A 13,514-nucleotide genomic window follows, 5' to 3' on the forward strand; every position below is an offset into this window, starting at 1 on the left:
TTGTTGATAACAAAAAACAAAGTGTGAAACAGCTATATTTAGGGTGAAAATATTATTGTATTTATAATTTTTTTTTTACAGTTAACATAATTTTACATAAATGTTTACAAAATCACAAAATCATCAAATATTATTATGCAAGCCCATATATATGGGTTAACCTTGGTTAAATAGGTTAACTAGGCAGGTTAGGGTAATTAGGCAAGTTATTGTAGAACAATGGTTTGTTCTGTAGACTATCGAAAAAATATAAAGCTTAATAATTTTGACCATAAAATGGTATTTAAAAAAATTAAAAACGAAAGAAATAAAACAAATAAAACAAATAAGACTTTCTCCAGAAGAAAAAATATTATCAGACATACTCTGAAAAATTCCTTGCTCTGTTAAACAATTTGATTCTGATTCACCTGATTCTAAGTTCTTTGATAGAACACATCCTTAATCACTTTAAAAAATATTTAGATCTATGGATCTTTTTTGTGTGTGTGTTTTAACAATAAAATTATTATCATATTAACCAGAACAATGGATGACATCACGTACAATATTAAACAAGGAAAATTCTATATAAACAAATAAAAATAATAATAAAATAAGATAATAAAAACAGGGTACGGAGGCAAACTATTAAATTTAATAATATTTACAAAGTCCTTATAAAATTTCACAGTTTTTACACTTTTTTTGCTGTGAACATATTGTAAAGTAGTAATTATACAATTTAAGTCACAAAGAAAATTCAGCAAATTACGTAATGATAAAGAAAATGTACATTTGTGAATATAATATTTACCCAATAAAATAAATAAATTGTCTATAAATTCTATGTTGTGTTTGTCATGAGAAAAGTAACATATTATATCACACATGGAAAAATCAATGTTAAACGTACATTTTGATGTAGAGAAGATGGATAACTCAGACCAAAACACTTAACATGTGGGCATTTGACAAAAAGATGATCAATCGATTCAGAAGTTACAGAAGACACAATTTGAATTAGGATTACCAAATTTAGATACAATCTCATTTGTGGGGTAGATATTGTGTATCACTTTTAAATGTAATTCTTTAACTTTGCTGAGAACACTAAATTAGTAAGGTAAGTAAACCTAAATTAGTAAGGTTTTTCCAATTAATTTTATCTCCTAGAGAATTCCAAAGAAATTTTCCCCTCGAAGTGATTATTTTCTTTGACTGAAACATATTTCTTAAATTTTTATTACTACATTTTGGGTCGTAAATGCATTTGGCAATGATAAAATTAATCAGTTATTAGAAATGAGTTATTAAAACTATTATGTTTAGAAATGTGTTGAAAAAAACTTCTCTCCGTTAAACAAAAATTGGGGGGAAAAATAAACAGTGGGGCTAATAATTCAGGGGGCTAATAATTCTGACTTCAACTGTATAAATCTGAAATAATATATATGAAATAACAAAACATATGCCATTTTTTGATGTGTTTATTCATTTTTCGACAACACAATACACTTCGGAACAGTTAAGAAAGTGATATTTGGTGTAATAACCCAAAATGTTGCTTGAAATTTGGAAGCAATGTTATCAGATTCGAACCATCATAGAATACCACTGATATTAACATTTTAAACTAACACACGACAAATACAGCACAATGATGATTGATTGTCATTAAATAAATGTTTTCAGAGAAGGCCACATTTCTTCTGCTTGTCCAAAGCTGTATGTCACATCCCATCTGTATCACTCCCGGTAGTGTTGTCTAGGAGGCCTTGCATATTGTCTTTGTCTGTGATTCTTTTGGTTCTTAAAGCACGTTTCCTGTCCAAGACCACATTAGGAGAATAGCTTAAGAACAAATCATTCAGTTGAATTAAGATCAGAAACGTAAGCATCTTAGGAGCTCTTTTTGCCTATAAAGTCAATATTAAAATTGTATGTGGTTATGAAAGCTTAACAAAACCAACCTCCTGTAATGGAAGTTCCACTTTCTATTATTTTTGCAGTTATCTGAGATGTCCTCTCCAGAAACCCTCCTCTCAGAAAACAGGCATGACTGCAAGCAAAAATACATAAAAATCAAGCTACTGTCATTGTGCGCAAATATATCCACAACAGAGGTACATACATTGAACTCGCCGGATGTCTGGCTCTGTGACTCTTCACTCATGTCTGTGTAAGAGAAAGGCAACAATGCTTAAAAAAAAAAAAAACATTTTTGAGCATAAGATCTGATCTGTTTGAGCATAAGACTGTTACCCTTTTCACCCCTTTCCCTGGACTCCTCCTCGCTACTTTTCAGCTGTGGATAAAATGCAAGTAACCCTGTTGATGACTAAAAAGAATACATTGTAGAGGACATTTTTAAGATAAGAGAAAACGCACAGAAATATCTGTGGGGAATTTTGAAAAGGTGCACTGTAAATAATATCTGTAAATGAGCAGTTTTCTGTGTTTTATGATTCATGTTTTTATTTTTTCCTGTTTGTTTTTGCTTTTGGATTGCATTATGAGATCTTTCATCCAACTTTTAACCTTGAAAAGTTTGAAAAAGTGAATTTTATGAACATTTTTAATAGTTTAAAGTGATATTTTGTCTCGGTTGGTGTTGTATATTACGGTATAAAAACTCTGTAATTAACTGTCAGTACATAATCTGTTATTTAACATTATTTAATACTAAAATGTAAATAAAAGTCACTTTGTTAAACTATAGAGTTGAATTTTCAACATCAAAAGTCGACAGAGCAGAGATCAAGGTGCCATAATGCAATTCACAACCGTTAATAAACAGAAAACATTTGTAAAGTACAAAAAACTGTTAGTTAACAGATGTGTTCCACTTATTTTTTACATTAAAATCTTTTTTTATTACAACAATAGGTGAAATTACCTCAAATGAACTCAGCAAGGAGCTCTCTCCTGAGTTCTGAGGAGTAAACAAAATCATAATCAACATACTGTTCATTATAAACTGATACCCAGTGGCCATACATTGGGTAATGTGCTTACTTACATCAGAGTAAGACATCTAATAATTCATCTCTTCCATTCAAACATACTGTAAAGACCATTTCAATGTGGTCACGTCATTGGCCTATGAACATTTCCTGCTTGGTATCAAACTATTTCATAACTGTAACAAGAGGCAATTCAATCATAACTTAATGTTAAAACAGCTATCATAACATTATTTATCAATATGTGGTTCTTTTTGGATTTTCGGAAGCTATAGTAATTAAAATAAATGTAAAACAGGAAATACGTTGGGGCCATTGTTATTGTTTACATCCCTCAAAATGGTACATACCACTCGAATAGGGCTCTTCTGTTTGCGAAGTGTAGCTTGAAGAGCAAGAACTTCTCCTTGAGTTCGAAACAACTGGACTTGAAGTTCATCATAGCGTTCGCCCATTTCCCGAATCTGTTTGCGGTACTGGTCTTTGTCTTGGAGGTTTTTTGAGTTTTCCAAATGGTACTCCTCTCTTGTACAAATAGCCTATGAAAAGGCCATATTTGTAGTCATAAATGCAAAAGAACATATACATTTCACATCACTGGTCTTTCTTCATCCAATGCAATAATACAGCATTGAATCTAAATAATTAGAATGCACCATATATCTGCTGCCATGTCAATTCACTTCAGTTGCATGGAGTATCCATGAAAGTTTTTTGACATGACGTTGCACAGAGCATGAGCTTTTAAAATGAAATCTTTTCATGAGAAAAGACAGGAAAACAACAGTGAGTTTTTCCTCTGTAAATAAAGAGGACATCAAATTCCAAATTGTAAATGCTTATGCAAACAATAAAAATAAAAATCTAGGCTAGATTTTCCTAGTGTTTAATGGTTTAGAGAATCTCATACCACAATATTAGTCATCACATATATACTACCTGATAAAAGTCTTGTCGCCTATTCAAGTTATAGGAACAACAAATAACTTGACTTCAAGTTGATCGTTTGGTATCAGAAGTGGCTTATATAAAAGGCAAAGGCCTCTAGATTACACTTATTTGACCAAAATAAAATATGATCATCCCTTGGTTTTTAATTATTTATTTAAGTCAGTAAGGTCTGACTTTGCTTAGACAAAAGTCTTTTTAACAGAAATAATGTACAGTATAAAATATAAAGTCGTGGTGCTGTGGATGATGAATATTGTGTATTACTGCCATGAGCTTGGAGGACTGCATCCATACATCTCTGCAATGACTCAAATAACTTATTAATAAAGTCATTTGGAATGGCGAGAGTCCCAGAGTTCATCAAGATTCTTTGTAATTATCTTCAATGCCTCCTCCATCTTACCCCAGACATGCTCAATAATGTTCATGTCTGGTGACTGGGCTGGCCAATCCTGGAGCACCTTGACCTTTTTTTATTTTAGGAACTTTGATGTAGAGGCTTAAGTACAAGCAGGAGCGCTATCCTGCTGAGGAATTTGCCCTCTCCTGTGGTTTGTAATGTAATGGGCAGCACAAATGTCTTGATACCTCAGGCTGTCGATGTTGTGGTCCACTCTGCAGATCTTTCGCACGCCCCCATACTGAATGTAACCCCAAACCATGATTTTTCCTTCACTAAACTTGACTGATTTCTGTAAGACACTTGGGTTTATGAGGGTTCCAATAGGTCTTCTTGCAGTATTTGTGATGACTGGGATGCAGTTCAACAGATGATTCATCAGAAAAATCTACCTTCAGTCACTTTTCCAAACGATCAACTAGAAGTCAAGTTATTATTTGTTGCTCGTACAACTGGGATCCACGACAAGACTTCTGTGTCTTTATATCACAATATATACATTTTCTGTAAATTCTGTTAATTAATAAATTCTATACAGCTACGACCAAAATTTTTCATACCCCTGGCAAATCTGACTTAAAGTTACTTTTATTCAACCAGCAAATTTGTTTTTGATCGGAAATTACTAAGGCTTCTCCCAAATGATAAGGTGATGTACAAAAGGAATCATTGAAGAAAATAATATTTCTCAGCTTTTATTTACTTTGAAAAAAAACAATCAGATTAATTTTGAGATTGACTGTATATATTGGAATGGAATTGCCAATTTCTTCAATACATTTTAAAGTACTTACTCAAAAATGTACTCATTCATGTTTTATCGTCTTATTTAGCATTTCATCTCAGATGTTTAAGAATGTAGAAATATAAAATCAATATCAATAAAACACTTTTCAAAACAAATGATTACAGGCCTAACATAAAACATGGCTAAATAAAATGATAAATTGTGTAACTTTTCGACTTTTTGTGTTGTTAATATGACATATAGTCATATCTCACAGGTTATAAAATAACATATGTTGTGCAATGTATGCAATCGCCTTTTGTTTTATAATCAAGATTATAAAAAAATTATACCAACAATTATAATTACCTGCAGATACACTCACTAGCCACTTTATTAGGTACACCTTACTAGTACCAGGTTGGACCGTTCCACCACATCCCAAAGGTGCTCTATTGGATTGAGCTCTGGTGACTGTGGAGGCCATTTGAGTACAGTGAATTTATTGTCATGTTTAAGAAACCAGTCTGAGATGATTCGTGCTTCATGACATGGCGCATTTTCCAGCTTGATGTAGCCATCAGAAGATCATAAAGTTGGTCATAAAGGGATGGACATGGTCAGCAACAATACTCAGGTAGGCTGTGGCGTTGACACAATGCTCAATTGGCACTAATGGGCCCAATGTGTGCCAAGAAAATATGCCCCACACCATTGCACCAACACCACCAGCCTGAACCATTGATACAAGGCAGAATGGATCCATGCTTTTATGATGTTGACATCAAATTCAGACCCTACCATCCGAACATCGCAGCAGAAATCGAGACTCATCAGACCAGGCAATATTTGCCAATCTTCTATTGTCCAATTTTGGTTAACCTGTGCGAATTTTAGCCTCAGTTTGCTGTTCTTAGCTGACAGGAGTGGCAGAGATGCTCTTCTGCATACCTCGTTTGTAACGAGTGGTTATTTGAGTTACGGTTGCCTTTCTATCAGCTGGAACCAGTCTGGCCATTCTCCTCTGACCTCTGGCATCAAAAAGGCATTGGCACCCACAGAACTGGATATTCTGGATATATTCTGGATATTCACTGGATATTTTCTCTTTTTCTAAACATTTTCTGTAAACCCTAGAGATGGTTGTGCATGAAAATCCCAGAAGATCAGCAGTTTCTGAAATACTCAGACCAGCCTGTCTGGCACCAACGACCATGCCACGTTCAAAGTCACTTAAATCACCTTTCTTCCCCATTCTGATGCTCAGTTTGAACTGCAGCAGATTGTCTTGACCATGTCTACATGCCTAAATGCATTGAGTTGCTGCCGTGTGATTGGTTGATTAGAAATTTCCGTTTAAGAGCAGTTGGACAGACGTACCTAATGAAATGTGATGTTTTACTTAGCCTATAGCTGTTCATGTTGGTCACATGGTCATGTTTTACTCATTTTAATCTAGTAATTATGGTTTACGAGCAGTTGGACAGACGTACCTAATAAAGTGGGCGGTGAGTATATATTGATCATTTGCTTCAAAATATAACAAAGTTATATGTGATGTCTATCATCTGCATCACTATGTAGAGCAAAAATCTTAAGCAATACAGAACATGATTGTATTGTATTGCTCTGCTATGTAAAGATGAGGGTTTTATACCTTGTCTCTTTCTTTGATCACCTCTTCCAGCTGTTTCAAAATGTCTTCCATTCGGTCTCCATACATCTTAGAGTCCTTCTTCAGCATTAAGCACTTAAGTTCCAACTCATCCTTCTCTTCTCGATACTTCATTTTGAAAAAAAAAAGCAATCTTCTATCACAAAAATTAAAGTACAGTAAGATTCCATTAGAATCAAATATGAAACAAAGGCTACCTTATCACGCAGCTTTTCTGCATCATGAAGATCTCTCCTTAGATTGTAGAGATCATTCACCAACTCTTGGTATTGTGCCTGACTTTGTTGCTTGAAATCTTCTAAAGTCTGTGAATCAGGCTTTTCCTGCTCAGGAGTTTGAACCTATGTGAATGAATTGTGTGCAGCAGTCACTGTTATTCATATTCTGAGTGTAGTCTGTAGTAAGTGAGCCTGATTTACCTTGGAGGTGCTTTCGAGCTCTTGTATGCGAGCTTTAAGAAGGTCGGTTTGTCTCTGCATCTTCCAGATCATCTCTGGACTCGGCCTTTGCTCCATGGCATTTTTCAAGTTTACAGTCTTTTTCCGTTGGATCTTTGAATCACTTTCGGCATTCATTAAGCAGTGTTTTAATTTCTCGATCTTTTAGCAAGGAGAGAGGAAAACATGCAAAGATAAAATGAAGACAATAAACAATAATAAATACATAATACACAGCTAATCTAATTTGATACTTTAGCAAATTATAATATCAGCAAACAAAAATTTCATGGAAATCAACATAGACTGCTACAAAGATTTGTTTAGTCTGCTAAATTCTAAACTGCACTACAACATATGTCATCATTACAACACTTTATTACAGTTACAATCATAAACTATATGTAAATTTCCATATATTTGTTTAAACGTTGTGATGAACTATGTCCCAGCCCGAACTGATTGATCACCTCGAGCTGGAGGTCTCTATTACACATGAGTGCGCAGTTCTTCTCTTCACTCAGTCGGGTCAGATCATGCATCAGTCGGTAATTCTCATCTTTCAGTGTCCGAGCCTCCTCACACATGCGCTCACGCTCTTCTCTGATGCGGTGCACACGCTCCTGCTGTTTGTGCAGCTCATTTTCACACAGCTGCAGCTGGCGGATGGTTTCGTGCTGCTCCTTTACTTGTGCAGATGCTTCCAGTCGGGCCCTCCGCTCATCCTGCGCCAGCTTCTGCAGACGAGACACCTCGCTCATGAGGAACTGAGTGAGGCCGCATTCACCAGCAGTGTCTATGTTGACAGAAAGAGAGACCTTTATAAACTGAAGAGACTTCAGACACATGACATACTGTACACAGGTGAGTGGGTTTGACAAACCACCTGTAGAAACACTCTTCTCTCTCTATAAAAAAAACACTGTCCCTTACTCTAGCACTAAATTGCTTGAATGTCCCATGAAAAGTTTTTACATATTAGTATCAGTATTAATAGTTTTTAGGATATCTATAAGCTTGTGTGCTCCAAAAAACAGTGATAAAATTCACATTTAGAAGATATACAGTGCTCAGCATCGAGTACACTCCATTTTGAAAATCACAATGTACTTTGCTGCATTTAAACAAAACAGCTTTATTAAACAAATATATTTATTAAAATAATATTGTAGTCACCAAACATATTTAGAAATTGAAAGATAATACAATTAAATTCAAGCAAAATATTGCGAAAAAAATTCCAACCTAAAAAGTTTCAACAAACTTTTTCACTTTTTTTGCTTCTCTTGATTTTTTCTCTTTTTTAAATTTGTATTTAATATTTTTCTATAGCATATCAATTTGTGAGTACTAGTTTTTGGACTGTCATTGTAAGTTAATTTGTTAAATAAGCTCCAGATTTGGCTTCAGTACAGACTAATCTAATGCATATGCACAAATAGAAAATTGTATAGCTTCCTATTAAAAACATGAATTTAAAAGAGCGATTTGTGAGGGGTCTACTTATATATGCTGAGCACTGTAAATCTGATATGAACATGTAAATCTTGTAGTTTGTCAATTCCATCTAAATAAATAACGTTTTTTTTTCACATCACCTGTATATTGTTAACAATACCCTGTACATCTTGCTGTATATCTATTATCAGTATGTATTTTATCTTCACTTCAACATAAACAGTAATTTTCACAATGGAACTTTGAAATACAGTAACATACTGCATAACTGTCCTACAGAAAAAATACAGTTCATATTACAGTTTAATACTGTGTTTACTTTGCCTGTTGGTCCACTTTTAGTAACAATTACTTAAAAGTAATCATGGCCTTATCAGTCTCTCACATCATTCAGGAGGGAAAATTCTGGCACTTGCCACAGCATTTCAGTCAGGATAAGGTTGAGACTTTTACTGGACTAATTTAACACTTTTATTTGATTTTTTAAGCTTGGTCACACTTTATTTTGAGGGTCCGTTAGTTGAATTTAAGTTACATTGCAACTAATTCTTATTAGATTATAAGTAGACTTTGAGGTTAGGGTTGGAGTTAGGGTTAGTGTATGTTGACATGTACTTGCAAAGTTTCTTATAGTGAGTTAAATGTATGTTTAGCACAAGGGTGTCCAAACTTGGTCCTGGTGGGCTGTTGTCCAGCAGAATTTAGATCCAACTTGCCTCAACACACCTGCAAGGATATTTCTAGAAAGCCTAGTTAAGAGCTTGATTAGCTAGCCCAGGTGTGTCTGATTGGGGTTGTAACTAAACTTTGCTGGACACTGGCCCTCCAGGACCGAGTTTGGACATGCCTGGTTTAGCAGCAGTATCAACAGATATTAAGCAGACAGTCTACTAATACTGAAATAGATCATCAAAATAAAGTGTTACCTTAAGCTTCAGCTCTGTTATAGGTTCGCTTGTGTGCTTGGGATCATTGTCTTGTTGCATGATCCAATTTTGGCTAAGTTTTAGCTGTCAGATGGCCATTGTGTTAATATACATCTGAACGCTGCAAACTGCTGAAACACCTCTGCTGATTATCAGTTAAGGCATATATACAGTATATACACTCACTGGCCATTTTATTAGGTACATCTTACTAGTACCGTGTTGGACCCCTCTTTGCCTTCAGAACTGGCTTAATCCTTCATGGCATCGATTCAACAAGGTGCTAAAAATATTCTAATGGGTACTAATGGGCCCAAAGTGTGCCAAGAAAATATCCCCCACACCATTACACCACCACCACCAATAAAGTGGTCTGTGAGTGTATACAATTTAAAGTTCTAATTAGATTAACTAGGTAAGTCATTTACATGGACACCAATAATTCGATAATAATGAGATTAAGACAATACTCTGATTAAGAGTCTACCATGTAAACAGCAATTTTATATTAATTTAATCCGATTAAGGTCATAATCGAACTAAAGAGAAATCGAATTAAGACATGTGGAGTATGCCGATTTTAGTCGCATTATTGAAGTGCAGTACAGACATGCAAACACCTTAATCGAACTATTACCATCATGTAGTACTTTTTTTGTGTGACAGGATAGTCCACACACACACACACACACACACACACGCACACGGCTGTTTGACACTCTCTGAACCTACCGAGTCAGTGCAGACCACAGACACCTGCATCGTGAAATGCAGTTTTTTGTCTTTCATTCAGCATGCGGTATAAACTTACATTAAAACTACACTCTCTTAGCACTTCATAGTTGCATCCAATATCTCGTTTGTCACAGGGGGCATGCATGAAATGTTCCCGAATGAAAGTGAAAGTGCCAAACTGCAGTTAAAGTTGACAAATTAAAAATGAAACACTCGAAATTACGAACAGTGTGGTGACGCGATGACATTAATCGAATTATGTGTTATAATGTAAAAGGGGATCATGAAAGGAACATTCAAAAAGCAACTCATGTAAACACCTTAATATTATTATTGTCTTAATTAGATTAAGGTAAATAATTTGATTACTGACGTCCATGTAAACTGAATGTTTTTTTTTCTGTAGACAATCAAAAAATATATAGCTTAAGGGGGCTAATAATATTGACCTTAAAATGGGTTTAAAAAAAAATAAAAACTGCTTTTATGCTAGCCAAAATAAAACAAATAAGACTTTCTCTGGAGTAAAAGATATTAAAGGAAATACTGTGAAAATGATCTAAACTCTGTTAAACGTCATTTAGGATATACTTGAAAAAGACTGGAAATGACACACCAAAAGATATTACAACTCAGCTCAGCTTTGATGTACATTTGATCAACAAGTGCCATGTCCACATTCACTCACTATCTTTTGGCTTAGTTCCTGAATTATCAGGTCATTGTTGCCACAAGTGGAATAAACCGTCAGTTAATCTGGCTTATGTTTTATGCAGCAGATGCACTTCCAGCCCTGGGAAAAACCCATACACTCTCTCATTCACACACAAACTCATGCACTACTGCAAATTTTTTTCCTATACCCAATTAACCTATACCACATCAGGCTCCAGTGAAAGGAGTGGTTCTTTTTTCTCAATAAGTAGACCTTTTTGCAATTATACGCCTCATTTTCTATTTAATTATGAGATTCAAATACATTTTAAGCACATTTTAAACACTTTTTGATGTACTAAAAATATTTACTAAAATTGTCATTTATTAGGCAAATTATAAATAACAAACTGGCCAGTAGATTCAACTTCCACTGTCTCTCTTGTAAAAAATAAAGTACATTTGAAAATTCATAGATAACAACAATAATAATAATAATTCCTTACATTCATATAGCACTTTTCTGGACACTTAAATCGCTTTACACATTGGGGGGGATCTCCTCATCCATCAGCAGTGTGCAGCATCCACCTGGATGACTCGGCGGCAGCAAGACTGCACACCACACACCAGCTGATTGGTGGAGAGGAGACAGAGTGATGAAGCCAATTATGATATGAGGATGTTAGGAGGCCATGATGTACAGATGCCAGAGGGCAAATTTGGCCAGGATGCCGGGGTCTTTTTTTGAAGGGATTTTTAAAACCACAGAGAGTCAGGACCTCAGTTTAACGTCTCATCCAAGAGAATAGCCAAATTAGTATTCAAATTAATTTTAATATGGGCCGTTATGGGTACTTCACTCCTTTTTATTGCTCAATAAGGTAAAAGATTTAGAATAACAGTTATGTGTGAAATGATTTTTCTATTTAAAATCAATACAGTAGTGAAAAATGGCTTCTTCTACATCAAATTGGATGTTTTGTTGCAGCTAGATGTTGGAAAAATAATAGTTTGCATTGGCCAAAAAACTGATTAGCTGAAGTCACGACTGGCAACACAGGATTCCGCTCCATCTTAAAGCCTTTTCGATGGGTTATTTTCACTTATTATGATGGCATAGCAGTCAAAATAGGACAAATAAGCTCATGTTTGGGACAAATTCTGCACCTTTGTCAGTGAGGGATGGGTCTTTCGAACCACCCAAACCCACCCTGGCTACAGGCCTACACATGTCTTTGGACTGTAGGAGGAAACTAGAGCACATGTCCACTTTTTAAAATAAGTTTTTTTGTAAAATTGGATTTAGGTATGGGTTTGAGTACAATGTTAATTTGTGGTGGATTCTTATCATTATAATCAGATGCATAGTTATCCATATGAACTGGTACTTTGTCCTTTTCTTGACATAATACATTAAAAAATATATATTCTAAATTAAAAATGTAAAACTTACCAATAAGTACAGAGAACACCCTAGCAGGCTCTTTGCCGGTGATTTTGCGGTACACATCTGGGTAGTCTAACTCCAAGCTCTCTAGAAAAGCCTCATATCCTTTGAGCCCAGTTCTTTGTAATATGTCCAGCAGTACCCCTTAAACACAAGTAGACAATTAATTCCAGAACTCTGTATATCTACCAGACACCATAAAAAAAAATGCTTACGAATAAAAGAAAGAGTTTCAAATTATTTAATAATCACCAACTTTCAACAACTGGATGCATGTATATTTGGCATCTTAATAGTCAGAACTTCAGATTTTCTCCAGAACTCTTACCAACTTTGCGGCGTCTGATAACCAGACTTGGATCATTGTAGATCTGCTCCTCATCCTCGCTGCTCAGCACCTTACACTGTCTCAGATAAGGTGTTATCCTTGAGGGCTCAATGGTCTTGATGAGAAGCATTCGGTAGTCCTCGAGCCGAGCCCAACACTCATCATCTTCCTCCACCTCAAAAACCCCTGGACCATCAGACATGGCTTTTGGCTTGTTAAGAGCTGTTTGATAGCAAGTTTTTAAGGTTATATGGACATTACACATTCAGCTTATCTGTAAAAAGGAAATGAAGTTCACAAAGTGCTGCGTGACACAAGTTCCCTTTTTCCACCAGAGCAGTTCTTTTAATTTCCCTGTATTTCACAATATATCACACTTACTGTAGTGTATGAGTGGTGCAATATTAGCCTTTCTGAGGAAACTTAGTGGTTTTTGTGAAACATCCAGCTCCCTCTACAATACATTCACTTTTATTAGGCTGCTGTTATAATGGTGCTTATCTCATGTGATTAACGCATTTTTCAAAATTGTTTTCTTTGTGTAAAACATTTTGAAGGGAAAACCTGAAAATCCCCAAAACTCATCAAATGACAATGAATTTAGCAAAAGATTTTATATTTAGTTTTCAAAAAAGTCCCCAAAACTTTTTTGTTCTCTTTTGAGAGTTGCAGAGTTTGCCACAGCAATATCACCCTGCAGCCCAAACTGGTTACTCACTGAAACTAAGCAAGGCTGAGTCTGGTCAGTACCTACAGTAGATGGGAGACCACTTGAGAAAACAAGGCTGCAGTTGGAGGTGGTGTTAGTGAGGCCAGCAGGGGGTGCTC

General features: G+C 35.2%; 1 protein-coding gene across 4 annotated transcripts; it reads right to left on the reverse strand.

The window, feature by feature from the left end:
* Positions 1-1,458: 1,458 nt before the first annotated feature.
* card9 (caspase recruitment domain family, member 9) lies at positions 1,459-12,981 on the reverse strand. 4 transcript variants are annotated; one of them, XM_056457042.1, is made up of 12 exons: positions 12,687-12,981; positions 12,365-12,502; positions 7,606-7,931; positions 7,118-7,297; positions 6,896-7,039; positions 6,681-6,806; positions 3,296-3,484; positions 2,879-2,914; positions 2,245-2,287; positions 2,114-2,157; positions 1,953-2,041; positions 1,459-1,806 (listed from the first exon to the last, which is right to left on the reverse strand). In XM_056457042.1, exons 1-12 carry the CDS (start codon positions 12,949-12,951, stop codon positions 1,713-1,715), a joined length of 1,674 nt encoding a protein of 557 aa, XP_056313017.1. In that variant the 5' UTR covers positions 12,952-12,981; the 3' UTR covers positions 1,459-1,712. The 4 variants fall into 4 exon arrangements, with proteins under 4 accessions (XP_056313017.1, XP_056313016.1, XP_056313015.1 ...); XM_056457041.1 differs by having other exon boundaries at positions 1,459-1,833; XM_056457040.1 differs by having other exon boundaries at positions 2,245-2,320.
* Positions 12,982-13,514: the final 533 nt, after the last annotated feature.

This window comes from Danio aesculapii, chromosome 5, assembly GCF_903798145.1.
Source record: "Danio aesculapii chromosome 5, fDanAes4.1, whole genome shotgun sequence".
NCBI classification, from domain to species: domain Eukaryota; kingdom Metazoa; phylum Chordata; class Actinopteri; order Cypriniformes; family Danionidae; genus Danio; species Danio aesculapii.

Excerpts from the sequence above, each read along its gene's own strand:
- card9 (XM_056457039.1), bottom strand. The coding sequence starts at position 12,951 with ATGTGTAATGTCCATATAACCTTAAAAACTTGCTATCAAACAGCTCTT. Across the intron at positions 7,932-12,364 it reads GGTGTTCTCTGTACTTATTG|ACACTGCTGGTGAATGCGGC; the intron begins GTAAGTTTTACA and ends CTGTCAACATAG. Across the intron at positions 7,298-7,605 it reads ATAGAGACCTCCAGCTCGAG|ATCGAGAAATTAAAACACTG; the intron begins GTGATCAATCAG and ends CCTTGCTAAAAG.